The sequence below is a fragment of the Prunus mume genome, linkage group LG4 (genome assembly GCF_029339155.1).
Source record: "Prunus mume cultivar Tortuosa linkage group LG4, ASM2933915v1, whole genome shotgun sequence".
NCBI lineage: Eukaryota > Viridiplantae > Streptophyta > Magnoliopsida > Rosales > Rosaceae > Prunus > Prunus mume.
Window position 1 is genome coordinate 10,836,550 of NC_142701.1, and position 17,492 is coordinate 10,854,041.

Sequence of the window (17,492 nt, forward strand, 5' to 3'; positions counted from 1 at the left end):
CAACATTAAGGCAGACAATGGAGCAAAAAACAAGTACTCAAATGATTCATATGCAAGTTTATGGACCATTTAATTGAGGGACTGATAAACTCACCATTTTTGGTGAATAGCAGGAAGGGTATATAATGATTAATATGCAAAATTTGTTGTGATGACTTGAGCGATATTGAAGATGAGATATACGACCTCTTTTTATAGCATGGCATTCTAAAAGCATAATTACCAGCTAAGGAAAATGCTGTCCATATACTAAAAGTCAAAGACCCATATCCCTATGTTGTCATCAAGTGTGTTAGATGCCGTCCATTCATTTTATACATTATAATTGACGGTACAGATCAAGTTTCAGTAACCTTATGTTGTCACCAAGTGTGTTTGATGCCGTCCGTTCATTCCATGCATTATAATTGACGGTACAGATCAAGTTTCAATAACCTTCCTTTGACCGTGTAACAGGGGACAAAATTAAGTTCAATTGGCAATCATCACAAAGGATACCTTTTGAAACTTCAACACGTCGAGTAGAACTTCATGTCTTGAAGGCTGTTGCAAATTTCTGCCTTGTATTTGTCATTATCGTGAGAAGGTGGGAGGAACCAGTGTGTGTATAATGCATTTATCTATAACATTATTATTAAAATAACTTACACTTTTTGGAAATCACCAAGCAATATTAGTAGTAGATTTACAAATGAATTAATAATAGATTAATGTAACGTAGATTAGTATAGGTTCTGATTAATGAGAATTAGTAAATAATAACAATGGAATTCAATTCCATTCATGTGTTGATTTTATATGGTTAGTAAACAACTTAATTGGAATGATTTTTTCCATACCGATTCAGTACTCCCGATTCCTAAATTTCTCGATTCTTTGCATTGGGGTTGCTTTACATTTTCTTAATTATTGATAATAAAAAATGTTTACTAATCAGGGTCGACCTGAAAATTCGAAGGCCCGAAACACATCACTAAAATGACACTGTTCGCACAGCGTTCTTGTATTTCACATATGGAACAATGAAGTATTTAGGTTATGAGCTTGATAAACTGTTGAATTTTCATTTTTTACTTTGGGCAATTTTAATTTTTTAATTAATCTTCAAAAAGCAGAATTAATATATATGTAATATATAGGGATGTGTAAATTTAGGGGCCTGAGAATTAGGTATACAAACTGGAAGTGCGAACATTAATTTACTTATCATATTGTACACATATACATGTACTTATGATATTGAGTTCCATATTAATAATAATCTAAACCAAAAGAAGTTGTAATAATGAATTTGAAATTGAGGTTAGGAAGAGATAAACACACAAATTTTGTCATAAATCAAAGCCCTAGTGCTAGGATTTTGATTTAGATAGTTGTGTTCTTGTGGAGCAAACGTCTACATAACTAGAAGCATTGAGTAGGGGCGGAATTCTGTTCCAAGGACATTGCAATTCTGCGAGCCTTCATATGCCAGAGCACTCAGTTTTTAATTTACTACCATATTTAATTTCATTATTCTATTTTTTGTTTAATTAAATTATGAAAATAATATTGATTGTTGTTCCTCCAACAAGTTTCACTCAAGAGAACGAGTTAGATCAAAGGCAAACATTCCCACAAAAAAAGAAAAAAAATTGAACTTTCATATTGATTTACTGTGAAATTTCTTTCTTCAATATTTGCTTTGGATATGTTAAAACTAGCCAATTAATCCATATATAAAAAGCAAAAGGCTGATAATTGTGAAACATTCAAAATTGCAGAGGATAATACGGTAAATTCACACTTTTTCATATTTTAAAAAAATAAAATTAAAAGAAAATTCAGATATTAGATCCTATTTTTATGGAACACAACTACCCATTATCTTTTTAAATTCTAAAATAAATTTAATTTTTTATATAAAAAAACCTTTCAAATGTGCATAAGCGCATACAGAGAGACTAGTATCAATTATATATAAAGCAGAAGGCAAAGAATGGTAAAACATTCAAAATACCAGAAAATGCCTTTGGTTAATGCAAACATTAAGAAATAAAATTATTAATTAAATGAGGATAATATGGTAAATTCACACTTTTTCATATTAACAAAAAACAAAATTTAAAAGAAAAATTTATATAATGAATCTTATGCTTATGGAACACAACTACCCATTATCTTTTTTAATTCTAAAATAAAATAAATTTTCTTTTTAAAAAAAGCCTCTCCCAAACATGAAAGCACGTACAGATAGGCTAGTATCAATTAAGTATAAACTAATGCAACAAGGAGGGTATTTTTTTTATAAAAAAAAAATTTAATAAATGATATAGCCGGATGGCTATACTACGGTACTTATTCTTTAAAAAATAGTATAGCCTTTCGGCTATACTCTCGGATATCTTTCAAAATAGTATGGCGCGCGGCTATACTTGATTTGACTGTGGTAATCGCTAGGGTCGCTAGGAGGGTAATTTTTTCAAATAAAAGGTATAGCGACCCTAGCGATTACAAGAAATGCTATACGATTTCTTGTCAACAGGATTAATAACAACATAATCTCCACGCAAAAATAAAAGAGATGGATATGGAAATTCATGTCCCATTTGTGATTTTGGATATTGGGGTGATCATATTTGATATGCATGTAACGTACGTACCAGGGCTGAGGTTGGTGCAGATTGAAGTTGTGCAACCAAGATTGCGAGTAGAGGTGCAGGCGTCACATAAGCTTTCAAACGCAACCCTGCATAAAATTGTGCTGGTTTTAACACCATGACAGAGGAGCATCATTTCAGCATGCACATTTTCAACTGAGCCTGCACTTGACTCACTGAAAACACATCCATCGTCACGACGATTTTCTTTCTTGAAATTTTGAGGTGCATGTAGAAGGTAAAACAATCCTTGAATTTACAGGCCTCAGTCTTAGCCATGAAAAGAAAAAGGTGAAATTAACTTGTAGATCCTTGAGTAATAAGCCAGACCATGAATTCAATTCATGCATAGATTTTATTATGAATTACATAGATATCTTATTGCGAGAACAGATTGACATTTTATATACCAGTGTCTGCTTTCATTAATGGCATTTTCTGGTTCTCTTTAGCATACGCTAAGCATCCTCTCTTGACATATGTTGTGGACAAGAGAGAGCATTCTTGTATGTTCTTCATGCAGATCTCGCTTTTAATACATTTGAGAGCTCTAATCTTAGTCTTTAAAACTTCGGTTTGAGACCCTTTGGATTTGAGGTTGGAATTTCCGACAGTCCTGTCTGTTGAAGTTGTCAAAGATCCTAGTTGATAAGGTTCCTTTGTTTTAGGGGCTTATTCCCTGAACGTGCTAATAACCCTCCTATACTTGAGGGACAAGTTTGTTATTTTGTTTTGAGTCAGTAAATTACCACGACTCTAGGTTGTTGTAGTCGTGGGGTGTTATTTCACTTTCCTGTCATTGTAAGGCTATTTAATAGTCAGTTATTGTCTTTTAATTGAATAAGGATGCTTCTGAGTTTTCAGTGCAATATACCCAGTGTTCACAAAACCTCTCGATAATCTAGTTAGTTTCAACATTTGGTATCAGAGCAACATCACGGGGCCTGACCAAAAAACCTGCAAACACTGTTGCTTGTGTGAAAGAACAAGAACATGACATCCGAGAATGGCTTTGTGCAACCTGCCATCCCGAGACTCGATGGGCACTACGATCACTGGAGCATGCTTATGGAAAACTTTCTACGTTCCAAGGAGTATTGGAACCTGGTGGAGACAGGGATCCCTGCAGCCGCAGGAGGAGCTGACTCTAGTGATTGAAGAAGGCAGGAGGAGCCGAAGTGAAAGACTTGAAGGCCAAGAACTATTTGTTTCAGGCCATTGATCGTTCAACCCTGGAAACGATCTTAAAGAAGGACACGGCGAAGGACATATGGGATTCTTTAAAGCAGAAGTACAAAGGAACTGCACGTGTGAAGCGTGCTTAGTTGCAAGCACTTCGAAAGGAGTTCGAAGTATTGCATATGAAGGCTGGAGAAACTGTTAATGACTATTTTGGGAGGACACTCACCATAGCCAATAAGATGAGGGTGCATGAGACAGAATGGAAGATATAGTGATCATTGAGAAAATTTTGAGGTCTATGACTTCAAAATTTGATTATGTTGTCTGTTCGATTGAGGAGTCAAATGACTTGGATACTCTATCTATTGATGAACTTCAGAGTAGTTTGCTTGTGCATGAACAAAGGATGGGTCGACATGTGATGGACGAACAAGCTCTCCAAGTTACCGCTGGAGTCCAACAAGGAGGAAGAAGTGGTGGTCGTGGCTTCTATCGAGGAAGAGGAAGAGGAAGGGGTAGATTTGGGTTCGACAAATCTATCCTAGAATGCTACAACTGTCACGAGCTAGGACACGTTCAGTGGGAATGTCCTAAGAAGGCTATAGACTCAAAGGCTAATTTCGCAGAAACAAATGAAGAAATGCTGCTAATGGCGCTGGTGAATGCAAAGGAAGCTGAGATGGAACATATTTGGTTTCTTGACTCAGGTTGTAGCAACCATATGTGTGGCAAGAAGGAAGCATTTGTTGAAATAGATGCCAATTTTCGAGAGTCAGTCAAGCTAGGAAACAACTTCAGTCTTAGTGTGCATGGCAAAGGCAAAGTACGAATGGAGGTGCATGAGATTGTGCATGTGATTATAGATGTGTTCTTTGTACCTGAATTAAAGACTAACTTGCTGAGTATCGGTCAACTACAAGAGAGGGGACTTGCAGTGCTAATTCAACATGGAAAGTGTAAGATCTTTCACCCTGAGAAAGGTCTCATTCTTGAAACAGAGATGACACACAACAGAATGTTTGCCTTGGTTGCACACTGTCCGGCAAAGGAACAAAGCTATCTCTCCATGACAACCACAGATCAAGCTGATCGCTGGCATTGTCGATATGGACATCTAAGTTGGAATGGACTGAAGGTGCTACAACAAAAGAATATGGTTGAGGGGCTGCCAAAGCTCAAAGCTTCTCAGAACGTGTGTGAAGGCTGCCTTGTTGGGAAGCAGCATCGTGACTCTTTTCCTAGGGAAAGTGAATGGAGAGCCTCAAAGATCCTTCAAATGATACACGCTGACATTTGTGGTCCCATAAACCCAATCTCAAATAGTAAGAAGAGATATTTCATCACTTTTACTGATGATTATAGTAGAGAAACTTGGGTTTACTTTCTGGTGGAGAAATCAGAAGCCTTTACTGTGTTCAAAATGTATAAAGCCAAAGTGGAGAAGGAAACAGGAGCATTCATAAGAGGCTTGAGGACAGATCGAGGAGGTGAGTTCACATCACATGAATTCACAGATTTCTGCAATGAGAATGGCATTCATAGGCAGTTGACAGTTGCCTACACGCCTCAGCAGAACGGGGTTGCTGAACGGAAGAATCGAACCATCATGAATATGGTTCGATGTATGCCGTCAGAGAAGCAGATTCCAAAGACCTTCTGGCCTGAAGCAGTAAATTGGGCAGTTCACGTGCTGAATCGAAGTCCAACCCTTGCAGTAAAAAGTAAAACACCTGAGGAAGCATGGAGTGGGCGCAAACCATCAGTGGAGCACTTTCGGGTCTTTGGTTGCATCTCTCATGCACACGTACCTGATAGCAAAAGATTGAAGCTTGATAACAAAAGCCTCAAATGTATACTGTTGGGGGTAAGTGAGGAGTCCAAAGCCTATAGATTGTTTGATCCTATCTCGAATAAAATCACTATAAGCCGAGATGTAGTGTTTGAGGAAGATCAACAATGGGATTGGGATGACAGTCATGAGCAAGCTATTTTAGCTGACCTTGATGAAGAAACAGGTACTGAAGATAAAGGAAATGAAGAAGAAGATCAAGTGAATGAAGGAGAATCTGATGTGCAAGAGTCAGAGGGTGAGAATTCCCTTCAATCTGAAGATACCACAAATGAAGGCAATACAACTCAAGAGGGAAGAGCTCGAAGGCCACCAATTTGGATGAGAGACTATGACACTGGTGAAGGTCTCTCTGATGAAGAAGGCATGAACTTGGCTCATCTAGCCTTGTTTACTAATGACGATCCTACTAGCTATTGTGAAGCCGTGAAGAGTGAGAAGTGGAAACAAACAATGGATAGAGAAATAGAAGCAATAGAAAAGAACAATACATGGGAACTGATTGACGTACCATCAAGGGGAAAAGTTATTGGAGTCAAATGGATTTTCAAGACAAAATTGAATGAAAATGGGGAGGTGGACAAGTATAAGGCTCGGCTCGTCGCGAAGGGATATTGCCAACAATATGGAGTGGATTATTCTGAAGTATTTGCACCAGTGGCACGAATGGATACAATTCGAGTAGTTATTTCTATTGCTGCACAAAGAAGTTGGAAGATTTATCAACTCGACGTCAAAGCAGCTTTCTTGCATGGAGAGATCAATGAAGAAGTTTTCGTTGAGCAACCACTTGGATATGTACAGAAAGGAAGCGAAGGCAAGGTTTATAGTCTCAAGAAGGCACTATACGGGCTCAAGCAGGCTCCACGAGCATGGTACAGTCGAATAGAGGCATATTTTATCAAGGAGGGCTTCAGCAAATGTCCCAAAGCAGGTAAAATTTTGATTGTATGCCTATATGTTGATGATCTCATATTCACTGGGAATGATGAGGTGATGTTTGAGAAATTTAAGAGATCCATGATGCTAGAATTTGATATGACTGATCTCGGAAATATGAGATACTTTCTTGGCATTGAAGTAATACAAAAACCAGATGGTATATTTATGTGTCAACGTAAGTATGCACAAGAAGTGTTAGACAGGTTCAACATGGGTCAGTGTAACTCAGTGCATAACCCTATGGTTCCTGGATTCAAACTCACTCGTGATGAAGGGGGAGCCAAAGTAGACAGCACGCTCTATAAGCAAATGGTTGGGAGTCTTCTGTACTTAACAGCTACACGACCTGATCTTATGTACACTGTAAGCCTAATCAGCAGGTATATGGAGCATCATACTGAGACTCATTTGTTGGCAGCTAAAAGAATTTTAAGATACGTGAAGGGAACTATTGATTTCGGGGTGTTCTACAAGAAGGGAGGAGATGGAGAGCTCATTGGCTATACGGATAGTGACTATGCTGGTGATCAAGATGACAGAAAGAGTACTTCAGGCTATGTATTTATGATGAATTCAGGAGCAGTATCATGGTCATCGAAGAAGCAACCAGTGGTCACTCTCTCTACTACTGAAGCAGAATTCATTGCTGCTGCTTCAAGTACATGTCAAGTGGTGTGGTTAAGAAGAATTTTGAGTTGCTTGAATTTGAGGCAAACTGGTCCAACAGTGGTTTATTGTGATAACGTCTCAACCATTAAGCTTTCAAAGAATCCAGTAATGCACGGTCGTAGTAAGCATATAGATGTAAGGTTTCATTTTCTTCGAAATCTTGTTAAAGATGAAGTAGTGGAGCTGCTGCAGTGTTCTACTCAGGAGCAGATTGCAGATGTAATGACGAAGCCACTGAAACTTGAAGTTTTTCAGAAGCTGCGAGACTTGATGGGTGTACGTAAATGGCCTGGAATAAACTGAATCTTTAGTATTCAGTTTAAGGGAGGATGTTGAAGTTGTCAAAGATCCTAGTTGATAAGGTTCCTTTGTTTTAGGGGCTTATTCCCTGAACGTGCTAATAACCCTCCTATACTTGAGGGACAAGTTTGTTATTTTGTTTTGAGTCAGTAAATTACCACGACTCTAGGTTGTTGTAGTCGTGGGGTGTTATTTCACTTTCCTGTCATTGTAAGGCAATTTAATAGTCAGTTATTGTCTTTCAATTGAATAAGGATGCTTCTGAGTTTTCAGTGCAATATACCCAGTGTTCACAAAACCTCTCGATAATCTAGTTAGTTTCAACACTGTCTAGCCTTCCGTCTTTTTCCTTGTATGGCAAGATTTCTATTATTTTCACCAAATTTATTCAGCACCAGTAAACAGCAGCCACCAACTAATTTCTGGGAAGAACATAAGGGTTTTATTACTGGTAATTTGCAGTTTATATATGTATTTTACTGAATCTACTATATGCACCAGTGTAATTTGTTAAAGAACACATATAACATTCCATTTCGATTGATCCTTACAACATGTTCCCTCATGGGATATACTACAAAACACACAAAGATAAGTTTTATCCGCAAATCATACAACAGTAAAAGCAGGAGCAGCAATTTTTAAGTGAAATTAATTATTCCTTTAGTCTAATTACTTCGGAGAACACAGTACAGATCGCGCAGCATTCGATGTCTTTATTCCTTCAACCTTTCCTTCTAAGCTTGGAGGTCAACAGAATCCCAAGTATGAGAGCCATTCATTTTAACCACAATGGTTCCTTTGTCAAAACCAAATGCAACCCTGTAGGAGGCAAGGAAAGCATATTTTGATAAATATGCTGGTAAAACAATGCAACAAAACAAATCCTAAAAAGCTAAGGGCAACAAATTGAGAATCCTTTGCCACATTTACATGCTTGTATATCACACGGTTACTCGAAAAATCATCCTCTCAGATACACATCTTAACCAACAAGAACGAACAAAAAAGAAACTTACTTGTTTGATTCTTTCAACTGTCCAATTGTCCATACTCTTTCAAGACCATAGTTCAATTTGTTCTCTAGCCTGTGATACAACAAGAATCGTTTACAACATGAGTTTTGATGAAAGAGATGCAATAGCAAGAATTAAACAGAAAACTTAGTCCATTTAATTTGTAATGTAAGTAGTTTGGATCAAAAGTTACCTAAAAGTGGTTGCATTCCATATGTGAATGTTCCCATCCTCAGAAACTGTAATTATTATGGGAAGCTCAGCATGAACACATACAGCTGTTACATTGTGCTCGTGACCTTCTAGAGTTTGCACACAACTTTTGGTTTCAATGTCCCATACCTGTTGCCAAGAAAATTTACAAATAAAATTCCAATTAGTATGACACACATGCGCATCATAATCGTATGCTGTACATATAGAGCTAAACAGAAAGCTGATAACCAGCATTTGGTCCCAAACCTTAGCAGTAAAGTCATCAGAGCCACTCAATAGATATGGTTTATCCCCCCGACTGAAGTAATCAATGCAATTAACTCCTTTTGAGTGGCCATCCAAGGCAAACTCTGCAGTAGGAGAACCAATGTTCCATATCTACAATGAAACGGGACATTGTAAAAATTTAAGTGTCACAAGGGTCATGACACCAGAAATATTGCAATTAAGTAATTTGAAACAAATTAACAGTGCCTTCAATACCTTAATGGCGCCATCAAGCGATGCACTAGCAAAAGTATTGGTGTCTTTCGGATTAAATGCCACTTGCATCACATAGTGCGAATGCCCCTTGAAGATCTGAATACATGACCAATCCTTCTCCCAATCCCAAAGCTTTATAACCTTGTCATCAGAACATGACAACAGATATGGTAGAGTGGGATGGATAGCGACACTCCTGATAAAGTCTGTGTGTGCTTCATATTCTTTGATCTTTTCCACCGTATCATAGTTGTATACGCGAATATATTTGTCATCAGATGCGGTGACAATCCAGTTTTTGCGTGCTATGAACTTGGCTGACCTCACTGCAAGCGCAAAAACAGATGTTATATACAAAGTCATGACCAGTTGGCAACATCAAGAACAAATGAAAGAAAATATTGTACCTGGTGACTCAGTGACCTTGAAGGACTTCTCCATGGTCTGGACCAGTAAAATTAAGTTAGCCCCATCCAGAGGATTTATTGAAAGCATGAAAATCCCGAATCGGATAATTAGGAGTTTGATATTAATGGTGAAAGTAACAATGGCTCACCTGTGACTGGTAGTTCCAGATACAAACAGTTCCTGAATACAAACTTACTAGAATCCTGCATGGAAATCATTACATGATAAGAATATGAAAATCAAAGTTAGGAGATGCAGAAGGCATTACAGAATTGTCAAGAAGGTAGAAAATTACCATGGTTCAGTTGGATGTTGATCCACAGATTTAACCCTTTCTGAGTTTTGAGCAAATTCTTTCTGGTCCAGAAATTATTACAACAGCTTAGAATCAACCTTGAAACATGTCTTATTTCCATAAAATTTAAAAAGAAAAAGAAAAAGAAAAAGGGATTAGCCGTACCTCAATAGTTAGTGAAAGAGGCTGCTTCCCACCAAATCATACAGAAACAAGCAACAAGTAAAAATTTGTCAGTTGCAAAATTGAAACAGAAATGCATTAGTCCAATAATTTCAAGCATAGTCCAATAATTCAAAGACTTTTTTCTTTTTGACAGAGTCAGACTGGTCTTCTTGTATATTAGACTAATAAATAGTTTCTACCAACATAGCTACAAGTCTGGCAATGGTGCAGGCTAACCCCATTTTGCCATATTTTTTTCGTGACAGGAACATACGGGCTCAAGTATTCCCTCCCCGTCATAAAAAAACTTGAGAGGAAGACTGATAACATGATGGAACACAACATTAAGACAGATAATTGAGCAAAAAACAAGTACTAAATATATGACTGATAAACTCACCATTTTTGGTGAATAGCAGGAAGGATATAAAATGATTAATATGCAAAATCGGTTGTGATGACTTGAGCGATATTGAAGATGAGATATATGACCTCTTTTTATAGCATAGCATTCTAAAAGCTTAATTACCAGCTAAGGAAAATGCTGTTCATTTGTCAATGCTGAAGAATCAAGTCAAAGACATCCCTATGTTGTCACCAAGTGCTTTAGATGCCGTCCGTTCATTTTATACGTTATAGTTGACGGTACAGATCAAGTTTCAATAACCTTTCTTTGACCGTGTAACATATGGGTTGGCAAATCATCACAAAGCTTAGCTTTTGAAACTTCAACACGTCGCAATTGCATGCATCTGCCTTATATTTGTCACTATCGTGAAAAGGTGGGAGGAACCAGTGTGTATATTATATATAATGCATTTATCTATAACATTATTATTAAAATAACTTACACTTTTTGGAAATCACCAAAGAATATTGGTTGTGGATTTACAAATTAATTAACAATGGATTAGTGTAACGTAGATTAGTATAGGTTCTGATTAATGAGAATTAGTAAATAATAATAATGGAATTCAATTCCATTCATGTGTTGATTTTACATGGTTAGTAAATAACTTAATTAGAATGATTCTTCCCATACCGATTCACTACTTCCGATTCCTAAATTTCTCGATTCTTTGCATTGGGGTTGCAAGCCTCTATCTGCCAGAGCACTCAGTTTTTAATTTACTACCATATTTAATTTTATTATTCTATTTTTTTAATTTAATTGTTTAATTAAATTATTAGAATAATATTGATTGTTATTCCTCCAACAAGTTTCACTTGAAAGAACGAGTTAGATCAAAGGCAAACATTCCCACAAAAAAAGAAAGAACAAATTGAACTCTCATATTGATTTACTATGAAATTTATCTCTTCAATATCTGCTGTGGATATGTTGAAACTGACCAATTAATATCAATTATATATAAAGCAAAAGGCAAAGAATGATAAAACACTCAAAATACTAGAAAATGCCTTTGATTAATGTTATTGTTAATTAAATGAGGATAATATGGTAAATTATCACTTTTTCATATTTAAAAAAAATTAAAATTAAAAGAAAAATCTACATAATGAATTTTTATGGAACACAACTACCTATTATATTTTTTAATTATAAATTTATTTATTTATTTAAAAAAGCATCTCGTAGGCGTGGAAGCCCGTGCGGAGAGGCTAATATCAATTAAGGAGGGTGTATTCAATTGTGATTTTAATGGATTGTTGAAGCTTAAAAGTACAGCGGTATTCAATTAGGATTTTTAAGTAATCGATAAAAATCTGGTGGTATTCAATTAGAATTTTTAAATAATCAATACAAGTCTAATGGTATTCAATTAGGACTTTTAAAAAATAAGAAAAAGTACTGTGGTATTAAAAAACTTACTAATTTTGAGGTATTTCATTAAATGAAGTATTGTGTGAGACTTTTGAGTGTGTGATATAAATACCAAATCACATAACAAATCTCATCTTCCTATGCATGATTTTCATATATGCTCTCGTACATTTTTTTTTTCCCCACTATTTTTGTATGCTTTTGACTGCACATAAAAAAACAACTTTTTCATAAGAGATACGATAAAGAAACATTAACAAGAAAGACGATATTGCCTCTTCTGGAGCTAATGGGCATTTTCCAATAGCTCTTCTTTCCTTGTAGACAAGTTTATTTGGAGCAAAATTATATTTTCGATACCTTTTCTTATAAAAAAAATAATTTATTTATTACTTTTATTTTTTTATATAATTTTAAGAATCTCCTGCCATTGTAGACATTTCCTCGCAAGGAGTTGCAGCCCTCCACAACTTTGTCGGTGTACCCACAAGTTGCTTGATCTAATGCCTCAAAGAGGCTTTTTATTTTATTTTTATGCGTAGTTGCTGCGCATACAGCACACATGGCTAAATATTTTTTCTAATTCCGTGTCCCAAAAAGTTTGGGACCAGGACGAAACAAAAAAAGAAAAAAGAAGCCTTACCCACAATCTAGAAGAAACTTTGATAAGGTGCAAGGTGTTTTTTTTACTCCACAGTTTTTGTCCAAGCTTTGAAAAAAACTAGGAATAGTCATGGGGTTGGGCTAGGAGTTTTCGGTATGTTTATTTATTTGTATTTCTGGTGCTATTTGTTTTGTATTAGGTGTTGGTGGTTTTGGATGTAACTTCTAGCCTCTGCTTATGCTTTTGTATTTCTATTGTTGGTTTCTCAGTTGTGTTGTGTTTCTTTAATGTATTTATTCTGGCCATGTGTGGCTATGTTGGGAGTTACATTGTTGATGTTGGTGTACTTTCCTTGGACTAACCTTTGATGGTTACTATGCCTCCATCTTTGTTTAACCCTAAAAATTGGGTATATTCCTTCAGGTTATGTATTTAGGTGAATGATGATGGGTGATAGAGTTCAAGCTTGTATACAAATATAAGTAAAATCATGTAATTGCAATCTATTAAAATCATGAGTAAAATCATATAATTACAAATCCAGCTAAAATCATGTAATTACGATATATTAAAATTTCAATTGAATACACCCTCCTAAGCATAAACTAATGCAACTAGGAGGGTATTTTTAAATTTTTTAAAATAAACGGTATAGCCGTGCGACTATACTACGGTATTTATTCTTCAAAACGGCTATACTCTCAGGTATTTTTCCAAAATAGTATGGCCGCGCAGCTATACCTGTTTTGATATGTGAGCACCTAATCGCTAGGAGGGTACTTTTTCTAAATAAAAGGTATAGCAGTGTTTTTTTATAAATAGTATAGCCGGTCGGCTATACTTGGTATTCCATTCTGAAATTGAGAAAGCAAAGACTCATAACATGATGGAACACAAAATTTAAGGGAGACAATTGGGAAAGCAAAGAAAACCAATCAGTGCCAAATTGATACACCAAATCTTAAATTGAGAAGGCAAAGAAAACATCCTAGTAGGCCTATGAACCCAAGAGATGCACATATATGGGGTAGGAGAAAAAACAGTTGAACTGGAGGACCGAAACGAGAAAAACTGAAGAAGAAAAAAAATGTCAACCTTGGCTCACCAAACCAAACTGTTGATCAGTTCGACTCATGGGTTTTACATCATATTAGCGATTTGTACTAAACCAAACAATTATATATATTTCTTTAATGCAAATGTCAAAGTATTTTTACCAAAGAAAAACTATTCATGTTTGCACATCAGCGTTAATTTTATCAACAGGATTAATAACAACATAATCTCCACCCAAAAATAAAAAACATGGATATGGAAATTCATGTCCCATTTGTGATTTTGGATATTGAGGTGATCATATTTGATATGCATGTAACGTACCAGGGCTGAGGTTGGTGCAGATTAAAGTTGTGCAACCAAGATTGCAGTAGTAGAGAGGGTCTGGGGAGCGTCTTCTTACAAGCTTTCAAACGCAACCCTGTACAAATTGTGCTGGTTTTAACACCATGACAGAGGAGCATCATTTGAGCATGCACGTTTTCAACTGAGCCTGCACTTGACTCACTGAAAACACATTCATCGTCACGACGATTTTCTTTCTTGAAATTTTGAGGTGCATGTAGAAGGTAAAACAATCCTTGAATTCACAGGCCTCAGTCTTAGCCATGAAAAGAAAAAGGTGAAATTATTTTGTCGATCCTTGAGTAATAAGCCAGACCATGAATTCAATTCATGCATAGATTTTATTCTCTTTAGCATACGCTAAGCATCCTCTCTTGACATATGTTGTGGAAAAGAGAGAGCATTCTTGTATGTTCTTCATGCAGATCTCGCTTTTAATACATTTGAGAGTTCTAATCTTAGTCTTTAAAACTTCGGTTTGAGACCCTTTGGATTTGAGGTTGGAATTTCCGACAGTCCTGTCTAGCCTTCCGTCTTTTTCCTTGTATGGCAAGATTTCTATTATTTTCACCAAATTTATTCAGCACCAGTAAACAGCAGCCACCAACTAATTTCTGGGAAGAACATAAGGGTTTTATTACTGGTAATTTGCAGTTTATATATGTATTTTACTGAATCTACTATATGCACCAGTGTAATTTGTTAAAGAACACATATAACATTCCATTTCGATTGATCCTTACAACATGTTCCCTCATGGGATATACTACAAAACACACAAAGATAAGTTTTATCCGCAAATCATACAACAGTAATAGCCGGGTCAGCAAGTTTTAAGTGAAATTAATTATTCCTTTATTCTAATTACTTCGGAGAACACAGTACAGATCGCGCAGCATTCGATGTCTTTATTCCTTCAACCTTTCCTTCTAAGCTTGGAGGTCAACAGAATCCCAAGTATGAGAGCCATTCATTTTAACCACAATGGTTCCTTTGTCAAAACCAAATGCAACCCTGTAGGAAGCAAGGAAAGCATATTTTGATAAATATGCTGGTAAAACAATGCAATAAAACAAATCCTAACAAGCTAAGGGCAACAAATTGAGATTCCTTTGCCACATTTACATGCTTTATATCAAACGGTTACTCGAAAAATCATCCTCTCAGATACACATCTTAACCCACAAGAAAGAACAAAAAAGAAACTTACTTGTTCGATCCTTTCAACTGTCCAATGGCCCATACTCTTTCAAGACCATAGTTCAATTTGTTCTCTAACCTGTGATACAACAAGAATCGTTTACAACATGAGTTTTGATGAAAGAGATGCAATAGCAAGAATTAAACAGAAAACTGAGTCAATTTAATTTGTAATGTAAGTAGTTTTGATCAGAAGTTACCTAAAAGTGGTTGCATTCCATATGTGAATGTTCCCATCCTCAGAAACTGTAATTATTATGGGAAGCTCAGCATGAACACATACAGCTGTTACATTGTGCTCATGACCTTCTAGAGTTTGCACACAACTTTTGGTTTCAATGTCCCAGACCTGTTGCCGAGAAAATTTACAAATAAAATTTAAATTAGTATGACACACATGCGCATCATAATCGTATGCTGTACATATAGAGCTAAACAGAAAGCTGATAACCAGCATTTGGTCCCAAACCTTAGCAGTAAAGTCATCAGAGCCACTCAATAGATATGGTTTATCCCCGCGACTGAAGTAATCAATGCAATTAACTCCTTTTGAGTGGCCATCTAAGATAAACTCTGCAGTAGGAGAACCAATGTTCCATATCTACAATGAAACGGGACATTGTAAAAATTTAAGTGTCACAAGGGTCATGACACCAGAAATAATATTGCAATTAAGTAATTTGCAACAAATTAACAGTGCCTTCAATACCTTAATGGCGCCATCAAGCGATGCACTAGCAAAAGTATTGCTGTCTTTCGGATTAAATGCCACTTGCATCACATAGTGTGAATGCCCCTCGAAGATCTGAGTACATGACCAATCCTTCTCCCAATCCCAAAGCTTTATAACCTTGTCATCAGAACATGACAATAGATATGGTAGAGTGGGATGGATAGCAACACTCCTGATAAAGTCTGTGTGTGCTTCATATTCTTTGATCTTTTCCACCGTATCATAGTTGTATACGCGAATATATTTGTCATCAGATGCGGTGACAATCCAGTTTTCGCGTGCTATGAACTTGGCTGACCTCACTGCAAGCGCAAAAACAGATGTTATATACAAAGTCATGACCAGTTGGCAACATCAAGAACAAATGAAAGAAAATATTGTACCTGGTGACTCAGTGACCTTGAAGGACTTCTCCATGGTCTGGACCAGTAAAATTAAGTTAGCCCCATCCAGAGGATTTATTGAAAGCATGAAAATCCCGAATCGGATAATTAGGAGTTTGATATTAATGGTGAAAGTAACAATGGCTCACCTGTGACTGGTAGTTCCAGATACAAACAGTTCCTGAATACAAACTTACTAGAATCCTGCATGGAAATCATTACATGATAAGAATATGAAAATCAAAGTTAGGAGATGCAGAAGGCATTACAGAATTGTCAAGAAGGTAGAAAATTACCATGGTTCAGTTGGATGTTGATCCACAGATTTAACCCTTTCTGAGTTTTGAGCAAATTCTTTCTGGTCCAGAAATTATTACAACAGCTTAGAATCAACCTTGAAACACGTCTTATTTCCATAAAATTTAAAAAGAAAAAGAAAAAGAAAAAGGGATTAGCCGTACCTCAATAGTTAGTGAAAGAGGCTGCTTCCCACCAAATCATACAGAAACAAGCAACAAGTAAAAATTTGTCAGTTGCAAAATTGAAACAGAAATGCATTAGTCCAATAATTTCAAGCATAGTCCAATAATTCAAAGACTTTTTTCTTTTTGACAGAGTCAGACTGGTCTTCTTGTATATTAGACTAATAAATAGTTTCTACCAACATAGCTACAAGTCTGGCAATGGTGAAGCCTAACCCCATTTTGCCATATTTTTTTCGTGACAGGAACATACGGGCTCAAGTATTCCCTTCCCGTCATAAAAAAAACTTGAGAGAAAGACTGATAACATGATGGAACACAACATTAAGACAGATAATTGAGCAAAAAACAAGTACTAAATATATGACTGATAAACTCACCATTTTTGGTGAATAGCAGGAATTATATAAAATGATTAATATGCAAAATTGGTTGTGATGACTTGAGCGATATTGAAGATGAGATATATGACCTCTTTTTATAGCATGGCATTCTAAAAGCTTAATTACCAGCTAAGGAAAATGCTGTCCATATACTAAAAGTCAAAGACCCATATCCCTATGTTGTCATCAAGTGTGTTAGATGCCGTGCATTCATTTTATACATTATAATTGACGGTACAGATCAAGTTTCAGTAACCTTATGTTGTCACCAAGTGTGTTTGATGCCGTCCGTTCATTCTATGCATTATAATTGACGGTACAGATCAAGTTTCAATAACCTTCCTTTGACCGTGTAA

The 17,492-nt window shown here is 36.1% G+C and overlaps 3 protein-coding genes across 4 annotated transcripts in view; all 3 read right to left on the reverse strand.

Moving 5' to 3' along the window:
- Positions 1–17,492, reverse strand: part of LOC103327970 (coatomer subunit beta'-1-like) — a 50,059-nt gene that overhangs the window by 2,310 nt on the left and 30,257 nt on the right. Inside the window, exon 1 of one of the 2 annotated variants that reach the window (XM_089051249.1) lies at positions 95–172. The exons of the other annotated variant lie outside the window; for it this stretch is intronic. Within the exon in view, the coding sequence (XP_088907375.1) occupies positions 95–97 (3 nt within the window). The 5' untranslated portion in view covers positions 98–172. Of the gene's footprint in view, positions 1–94; positions 173–17,492 lie in introns of those variants that run through there. 2 annotated transcript variants of the gene reach the window in all.
- On the reverse strand, positions 8,085–10,665 carry LOC103327969 (coatomer subunit beta'-1-like). The gene is made up of 10 exons (XM_089051247.1): positions 10,565–10,665; positions 10,165–10,185; positions 10,000–10,061; positions 9,853–9,907; positions 9,704–9,740; positions 9,297–9,622; positions 9,060–9,191; positions 8,791–8,939; positions 8,601–8,669; positions 8,085–8,403 (listed from the first exon to the last, which is right to left on the reverse strand). Exons 1-10 carry the CDS (start codon positions 10,565–10,567, stop codon positions 8,319–8,321), a joined length of 939 nt encoding a protein of 312 aa, XP_088907373.1. The 5' UTR covers positions 10,568–10,665; the 3' UTR covers positions 8,085–8,318.
- On the reverse strand, positions 14,654–17,223 carry LOC148917891 (coatomer subunit beta'-1-like). The gene is made up of 10 exons (XM_089049542.1): positions 17,134–17,223; positions 16,733–16,753; positions 16,568–16,629; positions 16,421–16,475; positions 16,272–16,308; positions 15,865–16,190; positions 15,625–15,756; positions 15,356–15,504; positions 15,166–15,234; positions 14,654–14,969 (listed from the first exon to the last, which is right to left on the reverse strand). Exons 1-10 carry the CDS (start codon positions 17,134–17,136, stop codon positions 14,885–14,887), a joined length of 939 nt encoding a protein of 312 aa, XP_088905668.1. The 5' UTR covers positions 17,137–17,223; the 3' UTR covers positions 14,654–14,884.